The sequence below is a fragment of the Homalodisca vitripennis genome, chromosome 7 (genome assembly GCF_021130785.1).
Source record: "Homalodisca vitripennis isolate AUS2020 chromosome 7, UT_GWSS_2.1, whole genome shotgun sequence".
NCBI classification, from domain to species: Eukaryota; Metazoa; Arthropoda; class Insecta; order Hemiptera; family Cicadellidae; genus Homalodisca; species Homalodisca vitripennis.
Window position 1 is genome coordinate 28,305,973 of NC_060213.1, and position 22,136 is coordinate 28,328,108.

Here is a 22,136-nt window from a genome sequence, read left to right on the forward strand (position 1 = left end):
GAGATGGAGGTACAACTACCCTCCCCCTCTTACATTTTAACTGAATAAAAGTGACAAAACAATTCTAAACGACATTCTTCATTTGAAGTTTATTTTGAAAATGGAATGGTTGTGAAGGAAACAGGATTTTTCGGACATTTTCCATCGTTTAGTAAAACAAAAAAATCAGTAACACTACGTCTCGAGATCTGCAATCTGATATCTTCTGCAGGTAAATAACTAATCTAGCACATAATTACAAACTAGGTTAAAATAAACAAATCATACCAAAGCGTTGTGGCACGCCTGTCAGGAATCACAACCACCATGTTGTGTGTCAACTTCACTAACTCTAAAACATGCACTTATTAAAAAAAAAACTAAACACAACACTAATTATTAAAACAGAACTACAGAATACAGGTCAAAATACGTCTGCATTCGGCAACCAACCAGCTACGACTCAGTCTTAGTGAAGTTGGAACATTACATGGTGGTTGTTATTCCTGACTTACGCTCTGGTATTATTTTTAAATTACAATATCAACACCATATGCAATTTATCCAATAAATGTTATGAAAACACACTCATGTGTTTGGTTATGTATCACACGTTATTGTGTGTGGACCTAAAAATTTTATAGATGGCAGAACAAAACATTTAGGTCATTTACTGATGTCCAGAGTTGTATTTAAAAAAAATCAAACAGTTAAAATTGTCAATCAGTTCTGAGTTTTTTTTGGATAACATTGAATGTAGGTAAATGTATATGTTTTTTAGCTTATTTGCACACAAACATGCCCAAATATTTATTCCACAATAGGTAGTTTTCCTCACTCAAATTTGATGATAAAGATTCGACAAACTAATATTGCTAGTTACTAAAAAAAAGACTTTTTTCCGAAGTAAACTTATTTAATTCTACTTTGGAAGTAATATATTTACAGCTTTGAATTATACTAAATTGACTGCAGCACCAGTCTAATACGGAAGTTAAGTAAGTAATGTACAGAAGTTTCAGGTTTGAAAAATATGTTTTTAATAGTTGCATTTATAAAAAAATGTTATGTGAATTTTCATTCGGAAGTTGAACCATCCAAATCCTTACAATAGCGTCCCAATAATTTCAGCGTTCCTATATGTGAAATACACAATGGTAATTTTTATCTCTCACTGGAATGCTTGGTTTCATTCGTCTAAATCAAGGACTGCGCTCTCATCTGTCTCTGAGAGGCTTGTTTGGGCCGTCAGGTTATCAACAGCTGATACGCTACTCCCAGCTGATCCCGGTACAAGGTAGCCAACATTGTAAAACGATAACAACAACGCTACAGACGACACACAAGTCGCAGCATGACCTGGCCGTGCCGCTGATAACATAAACCTGTTGTAAACCTGATAACAGCCGATGTTAACGTAGAGCTCAGCGATAAAAACAAGGCTGTGCGACGTTCTGCGACAACAAGCCACCAAATAACAGTGTTATATTCATTGATAATACCTAAAAGCTCCAGGAAAACTTATTTCCAGATTGAGGTAAATTTCAAACTGGTGCCAGAATGTTCGTTCTCACTGTTATCAATCAAATCAAATCAAAATGTTCATTGTTAAAAGACATGCATAGAATATAGCCGTTAAATAGTTTTTTATAATTACAACCACCAAATAACAATGTTATATTCATTGATAATATCTAAAAGCTCCAGGATAACCTACTTCCAGATTGAGGTAAATTTCAAACTGGTGCCAGAATGTTCGTTCTCACTGTTGTCAATGAAACCAAACAAAAATGGTTATTGTTCAAAGGAGTATTTATTATAATATAAAAAAAATATTAATTGCCAGCATACAAAATGTCAATAAATCTAAAAGTGGGCGTCATTAACGCAATACTTAATGGCCTTAGAGTTCCCTCAACAGCTCGTCCATCGAATAAAAAGTATGCTTTATAAGATACTACTTTAATTTTTTTTATAAAGATGCCTCAGTTGAAGAATTCTTCAAAATTTGCGGTAGAGCATTGAATATTTTTGAACCAACATGATTCTCGTATGCTGGGAAGGATTTTTAAATGTAAACGCCGAGACAGAAAAAATAAACAGTAGACTAATGCAAAGCCAATCAATAAGTTTTCATCGGTGAACTCTGCCCAACAACAACTGTCTCGACTACCCAGGTAGTTACTGTTTGTGTTTATATGTTTAAATATTAAAGCAAGTCCTTCATGTAATGGAATAGTAGTAAGGAAGATTGTAGGGTAAAACTGTCGGTATTTTAAGAACTGGCACTAATAATAGATTTGATGCACCATTATTTAAAACGTAAAGGTACCTACTCGCCAGTTACTGTAATGTCGATCGCAGTGGCGTGTACAGAAACATATTGTGGGGGGGGGGGCAGGCCGACTCAGTTTGGTTTTGGAAGTATAAAATACTCTCCAAGTAGGGTTCGGAAATCTTTTCTTGAGCAACTGTTAAGCTTTAAGACTCCACAAATTTTGTTCTGCCTTAAAACAGACTACTAGATGCAATTTTAATGTTTATCTTTCACAATTTTCGGGGGGGGGGACTTCAGTCCCCTGAGCCACCCCCCGTTATATATACGCCCATGGTGTTACGGTTTGATAGAAACGTAACAACTGCGTAAAATATTATTCATAACAGACAAAACGTGACGGTCAGTTTCGTACTACTTATTACGCTCAGTCGTGTTTCGTTAGGAGGTCATAAAAATATATTCGAAAATTATACTTTTAGCGATTGAAAAATTCCTTTGGGTATATACACTTACATATTTCATAGTGTAAGTTCAAAATTGTCCTATCAGCTTTTGTTGTCGCCCCGTGGCAAATAAACATTTGCGAGGTGCCATCGTAATACTCTTACGTAAAAAGCTATTTTTAGACGCTGCAAATACACTTTGGTTTGATAATCTCAGTGACAAACTGTAGTTGCTATTTTTGTCCGACCTTGTGTAGTGGTACACACAACAAAGCAGAGTTACCAGCGAAGGTTCCCTGTCCGTCTGTCTGTCCGTTTGTGCGTTAACTCTTGATGGAAAGACCTAGGGACTTGACAATTGGTGTATAGAGTCATCTTGGTCCGAGGAAGAACTCTATTGATTTTCATGTCAATAGCTCAAAGGTCTGTCCGTTTGTCTGTCCGTTTGTACGATAACTCTTGATGGAAAGACCTAAGGACTTGACAATTGGTGTATAGAGTCATCTTGGTCCGAGGAAGAACTCTATTGATTTTCATGTCAATAGCTCAAAGGTCTGTCCGTTTGTGCGATAACTCTTGATGGAAAGACCTAGGGACTTGACAATTGGTGTATAGAGTCATCTTGGTCCGAGGAAGAACTCTATTGATTTTCATGTCAATAGCTCAAAGGTCTGTCCGTTTGTACGATAACTCTTGATGGAAGGACCTAGGGACTTGATAATTGGTGTATAGAGTCATCTTGGTCCGAAGAAGAACTCTATTGATTTTCATGTCAATAGCTCAAAGGTCTGTCCGTTTGTGCGATAACTCTTGATGGAAAGATCTAGGGACTTGACAATTGGTGTATAGAGTCATCTTGGGCCGAGGAAGAACTCTATTGATTTTGAATTCAACATAATATAAAAGAACAGTCCGTCTCTCTATCTGTTGGGTTATGCGATAACTCTGTCTGGTCCATACTCCACTGTATCGAATGGTACATATTTTAGTCCCATATCAAACAATAAGCCCAACTAGTCTTAATCACGCTCTGCTATAACAAATAATAATGAAAACCCTCATTAAACCTTTGAACGGCAATCTACATGACAGGATTGTGACAATTTTTAGGCACCACCATTACAACCTAAAATGTTGAGTGTTAATAAAATTGAATTAAGAAGTATTTAATTTGCAAAATACCCAAAACATATGAGTTTCTTTAAATATTTCTTCAGCCACTCTTTAGGGTACAATCCATGCCAATCTTTAATGGTTGGGTTTCTGATATAATAATCAAGAGTTTTGATTATGAACATTTAGTTTTCGGTATGTTAGAAAAGTACGATTTATTTATGCTTAACGGGTGAGCCAAAACTGCAAGTCTTATCTTATCTGTAATTTACACCTATGTTAAAGTAGGCTACTTAATGTAACTAATGTCGCACTCTTTTAAAACATTGTTTTTAACTATTGAAGATATTGTTAGATTTGGATCCCAATGGTCGTAAACTTTAAGTTTTTTATATAGTGTGTAGATGTTTACATTACAGAAAAATGTATTTGTTTTCATGACTGTATCGATCACATTGCATAAAAAAATTATAAACAAATGTATTGTATTCATGTTTCTTTCTTGGTTTCCTATACAATCTAACTATTGGTAATAAGTATTTCGGAAGCACAATTTAGTAAAGCAAATTTGATAGGAAAGAAAGCGAAAAATATTATATTTTTTAAAATGACAGTGCATTTGAGTAACTCACAATACAACAAAGCAAACATAATGAAACTGTCTCCCATTAAGGTTGCATTTTCTGGTAAAGCAATTTGAGATAAATGCAAATCTACATGATAAATGCTATGTTTATAGCTTAATAGAAAGTTTCCATTAGGCTATCTCTGTCAGTGAGTAACCCATTAAGCATGTCAGTACGGGTATGTCAATATTTTGAAAAGAAAGAATAAAATATACAATACATGCAAAACAATTATTAGCTTTATAAAGCACAGGTTTTGTGTGGTGACCAATGAAGATATGAAGAAATTAGCAGTAAACTGCGATAAAAATAATTACTTTTCTCTTCCAACAGTTTGAAATCCAGCAATTTCTCATATTCCATGCAGAAAGATAGAATACCAGATAGACATGTCTATGTAAAACGTTTCAAGTTTCTAGGGCCTTTCTTTCGAGAGTTACGTCTATGTACATAGTTTCAAGATTCTAGGGCCTTTCTTTCGAGAGTTATGTCTATGTACGTAGTTTCAAGTTTCTAGGGCCTTTCTTTCGAGAGTTATGTCTATGTACATAGTTTCAAGTTTCTAGGGCCTTTCTTTCGAGAGTTATCGCATATACTGAGACGAAAAGGTAGACGGACGGACTATTCTTTGACATTTCGACCCCAAAATCAATAAAGAGGAGGGGAGTCCTTGGACCGAGGAATTTACATCCCAAGTTTCAAGTCTTTAGAACCTTTCTATCAAAGGTTATCGTACAGAAGGACAAAACGGACAGACAGACGGAGAGGAAACCTTCGCTGGTAACTTTGCGTTGTTTTGTATACAACAGATACCACAAGGTCGGACTAAAAATAGCAACAACAGTTTACCGCTGAGATTATCATACAACAGTGTATTTGCAGTGTCTAAAAATAGCTTTTTACTCAACGATATTACCTAGGCAATCTCGCAGATGTTTTCGCATGGGGCGACAACAAAAGCTGATAACATGATTACTCTTATCGTACCCACCCTAATCAATGTTCCCAGTTTCGGGAAATGTAAGAACGAAGAGTACGTAAGTTTTGATGTTTTAAAGGATCATGTACTTTATAAACAAAGAACTTTTTTGAAATCTTGAACATATTTTTAGGTTAAGTATACTTGTCCCAGCTATTCGAGTGGGAAATTTTTAAGGTGTGTTGAGGTTAGGATGTATTGAAGTCACATTTCCTGTGTCACATGACTTCCGGTCTAAACCATTCGATGGCGATGTTAGAATGTTCTAAATTAGTATTTTGAATTCGAGTTTTTCAACAAAAACCAAAACTAATAACATAAGAAAACGTTAAATATTATTATTCGGGAGAAATGTAAGGACACTTTTAATTCTTTACATTTGAAGGACCTTCAGGTGACATAGTAAACTTGTCATATTTTCTTCTCCTTGCAAGGACGTAGCCAGAGAGGGATCCAAGGGGCCCCTAAATTTTAATTTTTCAATTACTTGTTTTGCGAACGATTATTATTATTATTTAAATAATTCAGTATTACTGACATGAACTGCTGAAAGATCGTTCTCAACATTGAAACGGGTCAAGAACAGTTTAAGAAAAAATGGGGAATGAGCGCTTAACTACACTTTCCTATTTTCTGTCGCCTACGGGAAAAGATTAATCGCCTTAACCCCCCCCCCCTCACCAAATGTTTTCCTGGCTATGTTCTTGTCTCCTTATATTGTTGGTTTTTCAAACTTACCCTGTTAAAAGGGGCATAATAAAAGTATTCTGTTCCATTCAGTAATAGTGTACAGAAAGAGCAAAAACGCAGATATTAACGTATTTGAATGTCCACTTATATGAACAGTTGGTGATTATTGAGTAGCAAGCACTATGTTTAATTGTAAGCCGCCATTTTTGATCTCCATATTGGAATTAGATAAAAGTGTTTTTAACGTAAAAGTGGTGTTGAAATACACAATTTCAACGTATTTTCTTACGCTGAATACGATGCCATTTTTTTATAGATGTTGGTAAAAGAAATATTGGTACTTTTAGAAATAATAAACCCAATTTTGGGTACCACAATTAATTATTCTAAGTGACTTAGAAACCCTAAAACGAATAATTATAAAACAGCTTACACTTACTTAAGTGAACTAAATCTAAATGATAACGTAAGTATGAACGATGCACACAGTAACGCATCCTAATACTTGACAAACAACGCTGTACAAACATAACCTCAAAAACACCAACCGCTGGCTGTAAAAAAGGCGGGAACCATTGACGCGCTTATGCCATAGAGTAGCCTAACATGTTACGGTATAATATGCTACTATATACTTCAGCATCCGTAGCGTTGTGTGTTACAAGCCAAATCTGACGCTTTACTCGTAAAGCAAGGGAAATCTATCGTAACCAAGTATAAATAATTATAAACACTCATTGATATATTAAAATGAAAAACAGAAATAACAAGCGAGTATTAATTACTGTGAGTTATTTTAGTTAAGTTGTTCTCAGCGAGACGCACACACAACTGAGGCGGCATATTTCCATTAGACCTGGAAAGTTTGAGCAAAAGTACTGAATGGAGGGAAAGTTTAACTAGATGTACCAAAATATCAAACTATTTTCTATGAACTTAGCATTCAATTTACACCTGCCAATTCCCAGAAACTTCTAATAAATATGCTTTATGCGAAAATAAAAAAAATCATATTCAGTTCTAAAGATTATAATTTACAATTTATATACAATTATACGTACCGTATATAAGAGTTATAAGCAAAATGAATGTCTCAAACGAAACGTCTACACTTTTTCTTTCTACACTTATGGACTATAAATTACCATTTTTATCTCACAGTAATAAAGTGATACTGTAATATTTCAGGATTACATTAATACTATTGCATTGTGTTGTGAAAATTATGGCTTTTATTTTTGTATGTTTGGCCTTTAGTTATATAACCTTTGAATTCTATAGAGGGCGTTACCATGTTTTTTTTTGTATTGTGGAACACAATTCCACAAATTTTGGTATTCATTCCAAAAAAATGTCGTGCTTTATTCCACACATTTTGGTATTATTTCACAAAGTTTTGTATTTATTACACAGATTTTTATACCCATTCCACAAATTTTGGTACTTTATTCCACAAATATTGATATTTATTACATAGATTTTGGTATTCATTCCATATATTTTACTACTTTATTCCACAAATTTTGGTATTTTTTCCACAAAGTTTGGTACTTTATTCCACAAATATTGATATTTATTACATAGATTTTGGTATTCATTCCATATATTTTACTACTTTATTCCACAAATATTGGTACTTTATTCCACAAATATTGATATTTATTACATAGATTTTGGTATTAATTCCATATATTTTACTACTTTATTCCACAAATTTTGGTATTTTTCCACAAAGCTTTGTACTTTATTTCACACATTTTTGTATTTATTGCACAGCGTTTGGTACTTTATTCCAAAAATTTTGGTACTATACTATATTTGCAGAATTTCACAGTTACAGTTCGTAAAAATGTTTACGACCACCATGTTTAAAGGTTTCTTCTAAGTAATGTTATAATTAAAAAGATAAAAAAATGTTAGAAAATTAAAACTAACGAGTTTTAATTTTCAAGCACTAACAACCCCTTCTTTCTCTGGAAACTTGCGATTAAGTTATTTGAAAATCGGTGCTGTTTGTATGCAATGTCTTCATTGCGGCGTTATCATAAGTACATACGTGCGGACGTGCTGACAACAGATGCATTTTGATTGTACAGTTTCATTCAGAGGCCACACCTACCTGTCACACACGTCGCCATACATATCTCGCTTTTATGCCGGAAGTTGTCGTGTAGCGTAGCCATGCAATGAGAGAAGCGCCAATACTAATATCCATATCACGTCTACCACTAAAGGCTACCACGTCACGTAGCACGGTGATAGTCTACAGTCTGGAGATAGTCTACAGTCTGGAGATAGACTACAGTCTGGAGATAGTCTACAGTCTGGAGATTAGTCTACAGTCTGGAGATAGTCTACAGTATGGAGGTAGTCTACAGTCTGGAGATAGTCTACAGTCTGGAGACAGTCTACAGTGTGGAGATAGTCTACAGTCTGGAGATAGTCTACAGTCTGGAGATAGTCTACAGTCTGCAGATAGTCTACAGTCTGGAGACAGTATACAGTCTGCAGATAGTCTACAGTCTGGAGATAGTCTACAGTCTGGAGATAGTCTACAGTCTGGAGATAGTCTACAGTCTGGAGATAGTCTACAGTCTGGAGATAGTCTACAGTCTGGAGATAGTCTACAGTCTGGAGATAGTCTACGGGATAGTCTACAGTCTGGAGATAGTCTACTCCCGAACCCGGACAGTGTTGAGATTGCACAATCAATTTTTGAAATTCGAGATTTTTACTAAAGGATTATCACTGAACGATGGAAAATGTCCTCGTTGTAAAAATATGAAAATCCTATAGTTAGTCAGTTATGAAAAAATGCTAATTCGTGAAAAGTTTTAAATTAAGGATAAATGGTTTCGCGATTAAACCCAACCAAAGAAACCAACACCAGTGGGTTCAGTTTTTTTGTTGGATGGTCCTTATATCCAACCAAGAAGATGATGTATAAAATGAGTCTGACACGCCTCGTCTTTTGTCAGTTTCTCCTGATGAGATTTTTTTGCTGGATAACAAAAAAGTGATAACACACAATTACCTTATTTTACTACTGTATTATAACATTGCTTGAATACTTATGCCTTATTAAAAACTAACGATGGTGCAGAAATAAAAATAAATAACCTTGTTTTCAAAATGGTAAAAATTAAAAATATTTTGTGAATAATTTATTTTGAAATGACAACTCCAAATATATGAAGTATAGTAAAAAAATGATCCAAAATTTTAGGATATCAAAAGGCGAGGTCATAAATTCAAAATAAACACAGGCTAGGCTACCCAATATTCATACCAGTTCTTGGTATTGCAATTCTAAATGAGCAAAATCGCCAAAAATCAACATGGCATGCATATTTTTACGCTTTTTATTTATGTGTTATGATCAGAAAAAGAACATAGTTTTTAGTGGGCGAAGCCTATCACTCATAGGAACGGAAATATTTCATGTCTGTATGTCTGTCTGTCACACGTTATCTTGAGAAGAAACTGACTTATGGTCTTGAAAGTTTGCATGAAGCTTCATTTCTTCATATGCAACGAGTTCAACGAGAGTGCATGCCATTCCATGGGATTGAGCGTCTTACGGGCCACCATGATGGCAACGAGAAAATCGCAGGCTAAATAAATTTGTAAACTCATTTATGTGATACAATTATGTGATATTTTAACATATGACGTTGTAACAAGCGAAATGAGCATGTAGGATCAATTATGCATGCAACCATGCATGCTACGTACCACGCGGTGTAGTGCATTTCCTATCTTGTAGTGTTGTTGGGGCCAAATCGGAATTTGAATACGGTTGCATTTAAACAGAAAAAGTGTATTGTAACTGATTTAAGGGCAGTCCGACTCCTATTTAAACTCAATGTTAACGATATGTCGCATAACACAAAAAGTATTAGAGATAGACTTGTAAACTTTTTTTTATTTCAAAGATCAAATCTTTGCCTAGTTCTTAACAAAGGGGTTTGGCTTTTTAGTAAAATTTATATTAACTACGATTTTTTTTTACTTTTTATGTTATTTTTTATTCTTTTTTACATCATTTTTTTAATTCAGCCTATTAAAAATTTTTTTAATCCCTGTGTTAAGAACTAGGTTTAGGTTTTGATAAGCTGTAAAAACATTTTAGTGATGATATATCTTACGGTTGTGGAAATATCGACATATTAGTTAAAAAAAACTTAGTTTACGGGAAACGGCCAAAAACTAACATAAAGCGTAATAAGAGTATTAACTTACATTTTAATAATGTCCAGCACTGTAGGAAGGGTTGTCTGGGTCTTCCTCCTGCTGAAATAAGTCCTAAATCTTCCTTTTAATCAAAGTTCTTTTTTGTAATGTTCAGGGTTTTTGATTTTTTTAATATCAAAGGTGCAATAAGTTCTGTCGGTGGTAGCAAGTCTCACATCTTGACTATCAGGATTCACATTTTTTGTAGTAAAAAGTGTGAGATAACTCGTCTAATCTATCATGAGTTGCCCGTAGTAGTGTAGCTGGTGACGATAACCTATTGCATCAGCATTCGGTTCTCTCGTGCGAATATATTTTTAGTCACGTGATAAGCGAATTGTGCTGTGTTCAAATTCTTCAGATGGAATAAGCGTTTAGGCCAAAGATCTACACACTGTGCTTTATACACTAATATTCCGTAGGTACCAAATAAAGAAGGAAACAGGATTTTTCCCGGACATTTGCCATCTTTCAGTGAAACAACAAAATCAGTAACACTACATTTCGAGATCTGCAATCTGATCTCTTCTTCAGGTAAATAACTAACCTAACACATAATTACAAACTAGGCTAAAATAAACCAATCATACCAGAGCGTTGTGACACGCCTGTCAGGAATCACAACCACCATGTTGTGTGTCAACTTCACTAACTCTAAAACATGCACTTAATAAAAAACTATACACAACACTAATCATTAAAACTGAACTACAGAATACAGGTCGCAATACGTCTGTATTCGTCTACCAACCACCTAAGACTGACCAGAGGCCAATAGCAAATGGCATTCGTCACGGCAGAAACAAATAGAGAGATAAATCAAATAATTCCGTGTTGAGTTTTATCCAGTTCACCTTCCTCTTAGTGCAACGTCTAGAACCTGACGTTGTCATAGACTTGACTCCTGGTACCAGGAGAGATCCAGAAACGTCGGTGACGAAGAAGCCTTCGGAATGAAGCCTTTATATCGTGTTGAGTTTTATCCAGTTCACCTTCCTCTTAGTGCAACGTCTAGAACCTGACATTGTCATAGACTTGACTCCTGGTACCAGGAGAGATCCAGAAACGTCGGTGACGAAGAAGCCTTCGGAATGAAGCCTTTATATCGTGTTGAGTTTTATCCAGTTCACCTTCCTCTTAGTGCAACGTCTAGAACCTGACGTTGTCATAGACTTGACTCCTGGTACCAGGAGAGATCCAGAAACGTCGGTGTCGAAGAAGCCTTCGGAATGAAGCCTTTATATCGTGTTGAGTTTTATCCAGTTCACCTTCCTCTTAGTGCAACGTCTACAAGCTGACGTTGTCACAGACTTGACTCCTGGAACCAGGAGAGATCCAGAAACGTCGGTGTCGAAGAAGCCTTCGGAATGAAGCCTTTATATCGTGTTGAGTTTTATCCAGTTCACCTTCCTCTTAGTGCAACGTATAGAACCTGACGTTGTCACAGACTTGACTCCTGGAACCAGGAGAGATCCAGAAACGTCGGTGTCGAAGAAGCCTTCGGAATGAAGCCTTTATATCGTGTTGAGTTTTATCCAGTTCACCTTCCTCTTAGTGCAACGTATAGAACCTGACGTTGTCATAGACTTGACTCCTGGAACCAGGAGAGATCCAGAAACGTCGGTGTCGAAGAAGCCTTCGGAATGAAGCCTTTATATCGTGTTGAGTTTTATCCAGTTCACCTTCCTCTTAGTGCAGCGTCTAGAACCTGACGTTGTCATAGACTTGACTCCTGGAACCAGGAGAGATCCAGAAACGTCGGTGACGAAGAAGCCTTCGAAATGAAGCCTTTATATCGTGTTGAGTTTTATCCAGTTCACATTCCTCTTAGTGCAGCGTCTAGAACCTGACGTTGTCATAGACTTGACTCCTGGAACCTGGAGAGATCCAGAAACGTCGGTGATGAAGAAGCCTTCGAAATGAAGCCTTTATATCGTGTTGAGTTTTATCCAGTTCACATTCCTCTTAGTGCAGCGTCTAGAACCTGACGTTGTCATAGACTTGACTCCTGGAACCAGGAGAGATCCAGAAACGTCGGTGACGAAGAAGCCTTCGGAATGAAGCATTTATATTGTTTTGACATCGGGGACTCCCAGACTACATAATACAAAACTAGCTGAAGAAGTATTCTCATTGCCTCATCAGGTCCGCACTTAAGTGCACTACGATATGATAGACACCATCTCTAAGCACGGTGGATCAACCGAGATTTCTACACATAACGTAGCTATGGTGGAAAGGGTTGATTCAATGTGAATGTTGAGTTTAGTTCCAGTTCAGATTCCTCTTACTACAGTGTCTGAATCTGACGCGGTCACATTGAATCAACCCTTCCCACTACAGCTACGTTATGTGTAAATTTAATTCTGTTGCTACCATTACTTTAACCTCTTGAACCACAAACGTCTCCCAAGCAGAACGTTTGGTTTCTCCCGGAAAAAAACACCAACACAATACGTGTAGAACGTTTAGAGCAGCTCGCGCGAAAGTAGTCCAATGAACAATTAAATCCGCCCTTTACACCCTGTGTCCAACATTGTTGCCAGTTTTATGCGTTCGTCTCAACATATGTTGCAGTAAACTCATATTATCAGTTGTTACGTACACGTTTTTGTTCATTTATCAGTTTTTCAGACACTATTTAAATCAAACAAACAGTAGTCCACGTCATAACGGGAACAGCCGTAATCAACAGCGATTTGGCATGTAATTGGACTATTTTCGTGCGGGTAACAGTAGTAAATATTCTTATTTATTATGGAAGGCAACTTTTATTGTTGCTTGTATAATTCTCACATATACTTTTAAAATTTGTATTTATAATGTTAAAACAGTATAAAAGTGTACACTTGCATCCGAAATAGAAAAGAGTTTACACTAATGTCAACATTAGATAACAGATGTGATTATTTTTTGAATATAGCAAATAATTTAAATTCTTGTAATGTTTCCCTCTAAAAATGAGCAGTTATACAACTAGTATAAATAATTTAGAACGCTTGAGCTGAGATTTAATAAAACAATATATCAGATAAAACGTTTATGAGTAAAGCAGTTTTCGCCTCCATAATCCATACGTTTAGTTTAAAAACTTTATTTGTAACATTCAAACTGTATAAAGCATTTAACAACTGTTATTAAGAACGTTTCAAAATTTATATTGTATAAAATAAGCTCAAACGCTGGAAATATCAAAGTTACATCGTTTGAAAACAGTTTCTACGTGTAATTATTCATATTTGCCTAATTTTAGCGGAAATTTGAATTAAAAATTCATTACCGTTTACACATTTTTATAAGTTTAAAATATATAAATTACTGGCTATAATGCGTTGGTTTAACATCTTCCTACGGAAATGAATGTAATATAAAACAAAAACAGTAACAAATTTATGCATATAAACAAAGGTACGTGAACATTTGGTTTTAAAAACCAATCGCAAGGACAATTTCGCGTACCAATCACACAGCTAGCACTCTAAGCTGAACTTCATTTGGGATCATTTTTTCCTATGTACGTTTTCCATATAACCGCGTTATTTTAGCGTCAGCTACCAGCTGGTTCACCCACACAATTAATGCTTCGTACACCGAGAAGATAGCCTATAATTTCGCTGATTAATTTGTGTCACACCGAATGAAATTGCATGTCTATTCTATTATATAATATTATCAATAGAGCTAAATTCATGAATTATTCCATCCTCGTTGTGAAGATCTATATTCAGTAAATAGATCTGGTTATCATTTGTTGACAGGGGAGACTTCAACACAACCGATCTATTAGGTTATAGACGTATTTTATGTCGTATAGGCTATAGCCTTAAATATACTTACCAATTTAAATTTTACAAAGAATTTTATAAAAAATATAGGTCAGTAGTACTCGAGATATCGTGCGGAAAGACAGACAGGCATAAATAAAGTTTCCAGCCCCTCAAGTGATAGGCGTCGTTAACGCTCGGCCAACTAAATCTACATGTTCCTCTGGTCGTCATTCATAAATAACACTTGTAAAATGAGCTTATTATTAATAATAAAAAATAAAAATAATTTGGATAATAACTACTTTTTTTATTTAATTTGAATTGAATTCAGTGCAAAAAGTTACGGGTTCGGATCCCGATGAAGCTTGGTACATGGTTTTGTAATAGTACCGTCTAAACTTTGTTGTTTTTATAGTTTTTTTCTCTGTTGGTACCTATATATATTTTACTCTTGTTATTTACTTAAAGTATTTTCCCCATTGTTGTTTACTTTATATAGTTTATTTGCACTGTTATTATTTATCTCTTTATTTATTCATATGTCACGTCTTAGACAGTAATGTGCATGCATTTAAGTTATATATGCATTTAAGTTAAATATTTTGTATTTTTTTCAGTTTTTTATTTACCACTATCAGTCATTAATGTTAATATTTTTTTACTCTTGTTATTCATTTAAAGTTTATTTTTCATTGTTGTTGATAATTGTATAGTTTATTTGCATTGTTATTATTTGTCTGTTTGTTTCTCCATATTGTATCACACCTTACAGTAGTGTATTAAGTTAATATTATCACTAATTTATTATATACTTTCACTAATTTTTAATATAATTTATACTTTCTTATTACATTATTTATACGTTAATTATGCCTAGATCTGATTTAGAGTCCAGTTGCATGTTTGGTTTGGCCCTTTTGTTTAAGTATGTTTTAATCATCTATTATAAGTTAATAAATGTAAATTGGTTTTTGACCGTTGGAAGGAAATAAATAAATAAACTGTCTTAGTCAAAATCACAATAGAATCTCTTGATAAATTATCTGGAAGTCATATTCTTGGCGTTGTACCGAATGGACGAAACACCTAGGGTTGGATACCGCTGAGGTCGTAGTAATGAATACTCGAGTTGCAAAGTTTACTTATATGTTTAATTGTGGCAAATAAACATAAAAGCACCGCTTCTAGATGTTAAATATAAAATAATGTACTGCCACGTTGCTACCAAATAGAGTGATAATGAACTAAATGATATTATGGGGGTGGGCCTAATGGTTCCATTGTTCTATCGGAATTTTGCTTACGAACTAAATAATTGTAAAACTTTAAAAATGACTTCCCTTCACGTTGGTGTCGACTCACGAGCGCGGGCGTCAACATCTTGGGTCGACATTGCAGCTGTAGTCGGAAAAATTGAAGATTAGTAAACTAGAAGTCTAAAAATCGAAATGGAACCAGATTCAAAGACTCGGTTGAAGTTGAACTTACGGACAAGGCGCGCGAGGTGTTTCTCGGAAGCAAGATGGTCAGCTATGAAAAATTCTCTAGAGAAAAAATTAATACGCGTACCAATAAGCTTATTAATCCGCCAAGAATGTAGTTCCAAGAACATCGGATGTAACTTATATTAACCTGTAACGAGTAACAGGTTGCGAAAATATGTATTTAAAAAATACGAGTAGACAACGGGACAGTGTATTGGTTTTCACAATATTTATATAGTATATTGTTTGTTTTCGATTCAAATAAGCTTCCTTTGTGTTGAAAAGAGAAAATAATAAAAGAAACAATGGAGTTGCTAGGTTATACGTAGAAATAAATAAATGACGTGATTTACATAGAATGGAGTGAAGGTCTCCAAGTGAGGCACCTTTTGAACACTACAGGCCTGTAAGGACACTAAAACAATCACACAACACAAACACACACACACAGCACACAAAAGCACAGTGACATAAACAATGACACCGATAATTGCTCATGTCACTTTTCACCGATAATGTTCCACTTGTCAATGACAAGTCACAACGTTGCGCTGCTGTCAAACACTCGAGCGATTGTTGTTCTCGGAATCGTCCGCTTGCGTCACGCAACTTGTCCGGCTGGAAATGTAGCAATTATTGCTATATGGTAGCAAGTACTTGGGACTGCGGTTACACAACTTTGGGAGAGCCGGTGGATGTAATAGTGACGTCATAGGTTCGATTCACACCTGGTGTAATGTGTAATTGTTCATTGCACGTAGTGCAGGATATCAGAGTTTTGTCCCATGTGTAGACCAATGCACGGTTCAGCACGTCATGTGCACAATGCTCGTTGGTTAAATGAACCCGGCGTAATTGTTCATGCGTCAGAGAGTCATCTTCCGAGAATATAGCCAGGAACAAATTTAGGGGGGAGGGGTACAGAGGTACAGTACAGTACAGGGGTACTGGTATTTTCCCGTAGTGGACAGAGAGTAAGGCCCCATTTTGTTCCAAAGTGTTCTTGACCTGTGTCTTTGTTGAGAACGACCTTTCAGTAGTACATATTGAGTTATTTAAATAATAATAATAGTTTACTAAAAAATAATATAGAAATTAAAAATTTTGGGGGATCCGGACGCCTTGGACCCCCTCGCTGGCTACGTCCTTGCCTTAAGAACCCATAATCTCTCCCTTTCATCAAAAGTTCGTATGTTGGTGCTCAGTTGTTTTTGAGATTCCTGACTGACTAGGTTCTTTTCCATATTCCCAAATAAATCAGGCTTGAGAAGATCAAGTCTAGTGAGGAGTCTTTTTCCCAGAAACAACTCTGCTGCACATCTTTCAGTAGTGGCTTGATGTGGGTTTCTGTAGAATTTAGGGACTCCTGTAAACGTCTACTCCAGTGATTTTGTCTTTCTATGAACTCATCCGATTTTTTGATGACTAAAAAAGTAATTGTAAATTGAAAATTGGGGGGGGGGGGGTTCCGAACCCTTTCGATCCCCTTGCTGGCTACGCCCTTGTCATCTTCCTATTCCATCAGCTTCACCAGGTGTAACAGCTAAATAACTGTGTTTTATGCCAAGTATACAATTCAGATCTTGTTACATAACCTCTAAACATAATGTCACTTATCGCATAGTTGTCAACGCGAAAAAATCGACAACGGTCCCAAACGCAAGTTTTTCGGGCATATCAACAAACACGGGTTTTGTACATATCTTCATCAATGAAGAACACGTCATCGCTCATTGAACCAGATTTGCTGCTAGCTATTCTGTGAAATGTTACTCAAAGAAGAAAAATAGAGAAGATTTGGAATTTACCTAATAATTACTGTGCGTTTTACTAAAGACCAGTGCCATATTATACTTTAATTAATTCTTAAAGAACATATGGAATATTTTACTTTTGCTTGAGAGCTTCATCGTTTGACAAATGCCTTATCTTAAATGCGACATTGGATTACTGACAAAAATACTATATTACAACTATTTATATCAGTAGAGGACTAGTATAGGCCTACCCTAATTATAACTTAAACCGGAATAATCTTCTGTACAGGCTTGAATTTAGTTCTATTACAACAATTTTAAATTTTCAAATATTTGTATTCTCTATTGGTGGTTGAAGAATAATGAGAGATGTCATGATTTATAAAGACACCTTAATAATCATCTAAATGCTTTTTTTTAGATATTAGATAATTTTATTAATCATTCAGAATAAAATCTCGAACCTTTTTGTACTTAACCGTTTAAATAATCAAAACGTAGGCTATATACATTACCAGGAAACCTAAATTTCCTGTTTTTTTTTTAATTGTGGCATCTCCTATGCGTCTACGACCAAAAATAAAGAGTTACAAGAGCTGTATCTTTGTTCTAATAGGATAAATTGCACGGTCGTAGCATTCCATTGTTGGATGAGCGTTAGTGAAGCGTACCACTCGAGGCGTTGGAAAACTTTCCTTTTTGTCTGACTACCTGATAGTACGATATCTCGAATATCTTTTACACTGCTCTGAAACTCAACTTGATGTACAAAATTTAAATGTGAATTTGAATTTATCCTGTGAAATGATATCTCTAGATAGATGTCATCTGCAGATTTTATATTCCAATAATACTGAATTATTTAAATAATTGTAATCGTTTACTAAAAAAGTAATTGAAAATTTAGGGGGTTATTGAAAAGTCCGGACCCCTTTAGACCTTATCGCACATCCTATACACACAAGGATGGGTTCTATGTTGATGCATGTGGTTACACTGACCTATCCTTGTGACGTCATATACCCGTATGATACGTGTCGTACATTAAATAAACATAAAATCTAAGGAACGCTTTTCAATAATAATTTCAATACCTTGCGCAGCGATGAGATTGACTTTGCAAGCCTTTTTTGTTTTGTTTTTTCTTCTCTAGTTGTTACCTCTAGGCTAATAGGCTTCGGGAAATTCCATGCCGCCTCAATGTATTATTTGATTCCTGACGTAGGAGTCTTGTAAGGATCTAGGATAACTTCTTGCCAATGGTCCATCAGGCATTCCTAATGGAGGTCATTGAATGAGGCACCTTATCAAGGTTACATTTGTGTTACCAGTCTGCAGAGCATTATTGTGTTTTAAATAAATTTCTTAATTGAACTAAAAAATTCAAGTAATTCTTTAAAAATCTCTAAATTATTTGACTGGATAATTTTAGTAAGTTTTGAAACCTTCCTTTCAAATGACAATGGAACGTAAACAAACAAGATAACAGAACTGCGATGGAAATAAACTTTAATTACTTTCAGTTTATAGGTTAGGTTAGTTCTACGAACTGTCAATCCGTAATAATGGAGTTAGATAATTAATTAATTAGCCAAATATATCGACGAGTCTCCTGATACGAGATAAACCATTTTCTTGGATCTATTGGTGATAAACGTGAACGAGAATTTGCTCACGAATTAGCGCAAATTAACGCTGATGAGTTCGATTTGGAAACCCTGTGATTTTTAACACCATGGTGTGATTTACTTTGCGAATGTGTTTATCGCCTGTGAATTGAATTGATTAGTTTTCCTGAACGAAGATTAGAGCCTAGTGAATGTATTTGCCATATAAACATTCTGGGCACAACAGATAACGATTTAAATTTTTGCTGGGATTCTGACTCTTATAAAACCCAAATTCCACGCTGAGGTTGTCTATTGATACAAATACATTTTGGTAAACGGAAAGTATTTTACTTTTTAATTAACATCCCAACGTTCATTCTTGATTATGGATAATTCAATCTCAAAAGGATCCATAATCAAGGCCTCCAAAATTCACCTACCAAATTTTGGATTAAAATGTATAAATTCTACATTCACAATGACTTTCAAACTGTGCATTCAGAATAATTCAATAACCTTAAAATTTTTATTGCCGTGTTCAAGATAATTAAGAAATTCCAAATTACAATGCCTTGGAGGGTTTTGTTACTTCTCTGTAAGGCTCAAAATGCATTAAATCAAATCAAATCAAATCAAATCTCATTACTTCATGTTCCATCAGTCTTATTTGTTTTTAACAGGCCTAGAATGAAAAGGTTTCCTTTATGTTTCTGATAGTAATGTCGGGGATTTTCATTTTTTCATTCCCGTGTGTCCCGTGAAAATCTTGTGAAAAGTAAAAAAAGTTCTTGAAAATCAGTAGGCCCTAACTTTGTTAGAACATCTCAGTTTCCATTTTGATTGCGATCAAAAATAGACAACGCTCAAAATTTAAAAAAAATCTAAATTAGACTATATGTTTAAACACTTATTACTAAAGCTTCAAGGTTTCAATTTTTAATTAGTGGTTACTCCTTAAGTCACGTGATCGAAATATTAACGTTAAAAGTGTCAAAGGGGATTATAACACGCCATCGTCTAAAAATGAAAAAGAGTTCACGTTGCTAATAAAAAAAATTTCAAACCAGGCTTAGACAATCATATAGTGTAGCACAAAAGAATGAAAGATAACCGTTATGGTCCTTATGAAACGTGATTTTGTCACGAAATGAACAAATACTTTTGAACTAAAGAACTTAAGAAAAGGAGAAATATTTTTAATTCCAGCCCTGTTTCTATTGGTTACCATTTCTCACATTATTTTTCTTACATGAAAATGGCTCAAGAGGTATTCATATAAAACATTAAATTGATTTAAGTCGTCATTAAAAATATATTCTAAGCCAAAAATATGAATAATTGTTTACATTTTTATTGTCACCCGTAGATTTTTATTTCCTAACATTTTGTTAATGGCTTCTTTTCGAAAGCTGTTGGTGTCTTATGATATCTGTGAGTAAGGTCATTTTATCAGAATGATATCTGATGACTTTCAATCATCAGATGAACGGCCTGCTGATTAGACTGAGGAGAAACTGAGTGGTAACAATTGATCTTTACAGCGCATTGAACATATTGCTCCATATTGAACGTGAACAATATTGGTTGAGTTCAAGGATTATAGGTTAGGATCGTCTTGACGTCAAAAACAAATGTCCTTGTTTGAATACTAAAAAATGAACGCGCGATAAGCTATCTATGAGTAAGGTCATTTTATCAGAATGATATCTGATGATTGTCAACCATCAGATGAACGGCCTGCTGATTAGACTGAGGAGAAACTGATTGGTAACAATTGATCTTTACAGCGCACTGAACATATTGCTCCATATTGAACGTGAAAAATTTTGGTTGAGTTCAAGGATTATAGGTTAGGTTCGTCTTGACGTCAAAATACGAAATGTCCTCGTTTGAATAGTAAAAAATTAACGCGCGAAGGCTATAGCAGTCTTTGGAGTTTAGAATGTTGCAACATTTTATAGGTTATCTTAAGTGTAATTGTTCAACCTTACTTAAATTGGATTTTTAGTGTCAATAAGATACGTTTAATCCATTTTGGATCTACATCAAGTTGTTACTAATACATAATAATTAATAAAGCAACTTTATCTCGGCTAAACTTTTAATGCAATTAAGAATGTTGTACTGAATTCTCTATGCGCAACAAATATATTACGAGCTAAATTTTGGTTTCTATAGCCCCATTTTCACAATATGAGTCTAATCTGATAATATTTTGCATAATTTTATTTACTTCAGAGAAATTTACTCCTTTACAAATGACATACATAACAAAAATGTATTTTATGTTTAATATTATCATTATTTTTTTAAATAAGGTACTTCAATAAGTAAATAAAGATTGCATTGCTAAATATTACCCAGTTTAAATAGATAACTATGACTAACTAATATTCTATTTTACGTACTTTACCTGTATGAAAACAGTGTACACTAAAATGTGTAGATTATAAAATTGTCAAATTACTTCGTGTTTTTATTTATTTGACATACACTGCGTGAAGTTGTTAGGTTTTATTCTTTAAAACACATTAAATTATTAATTCATAATTATATTTAAGAAACATTCAATTTAATTGGGCTTTGAACCTCTTAGAACAAAAATACACAATTTATCGATAAAGAAAAATGAGGGTGAAAATCACACTACCTTGGAGTAGTCCGCGTAAGCCATCTCCATGACTCTTACCAGTCCTACGTCACAGACACTCGCATGCACACCCGCTCACACACGCGCGTCCGCGCGTCGGCCATACTATAGTGGTCTCCGTGGACCTCACTTGAGAGACTACCGAGTACTATGTGACGGCGCGCACACAAATGTTGGGTGGGGGGGGGGGCACTACATGTTGCTCTGTATCTTTGCTTCAACACCCAATTAAGGTAATTAGCCTATCTAGTGCCACGCCATTTCGCGTGCTAAAGGTCTGAATGTCTGTAATACTCATCTACTGGGCGTTGGCAGGTTACTATCGATCTTAACCAAGAACGGCAAAGACGAAGTTTTGCAGCATGATCTTTCGTCTAGAAGAAATCGTCTGAAACTCCTGCTGTAGCACCAGACGTGAACAGAAAGTTTGATTTGTTTATTTACTTGTTTCAAGTTCGAATTTCTGGTGGATGAAAATAGGAATTTGGCTAAAGAACGCATTCATTCATGGACTTAATTTTGGTCTT

The 22,136-nt window shown here is 35.0% G+C and overlaps 1 protein-coding gene across 1 annotated transcript in view; it reads right to left on the minus strand.

Annotated features, from left to right (window-relative positions):
* Window positions 1-21,747, minus strand: part of LOC124365773 — a 128,125-nt gene extending 106,378 nt beyond the window's left edge. The window contains exon 1 of the mRNA XM_046821780.1: window positions 21,610-21,747. Within this exon, the coding sequence (XP_046677736.1) occupies window positions 21,610-21,639 (30 nt within the window). The 5' untranslated portion in view covers window positions 21,640-21,747. The remainder of the gene's footprint in view (window positions 1-21,609) is intronic.
* Between the last annotated feature and the right edge of the window lie 389 nt (window positions 21,748-22,136).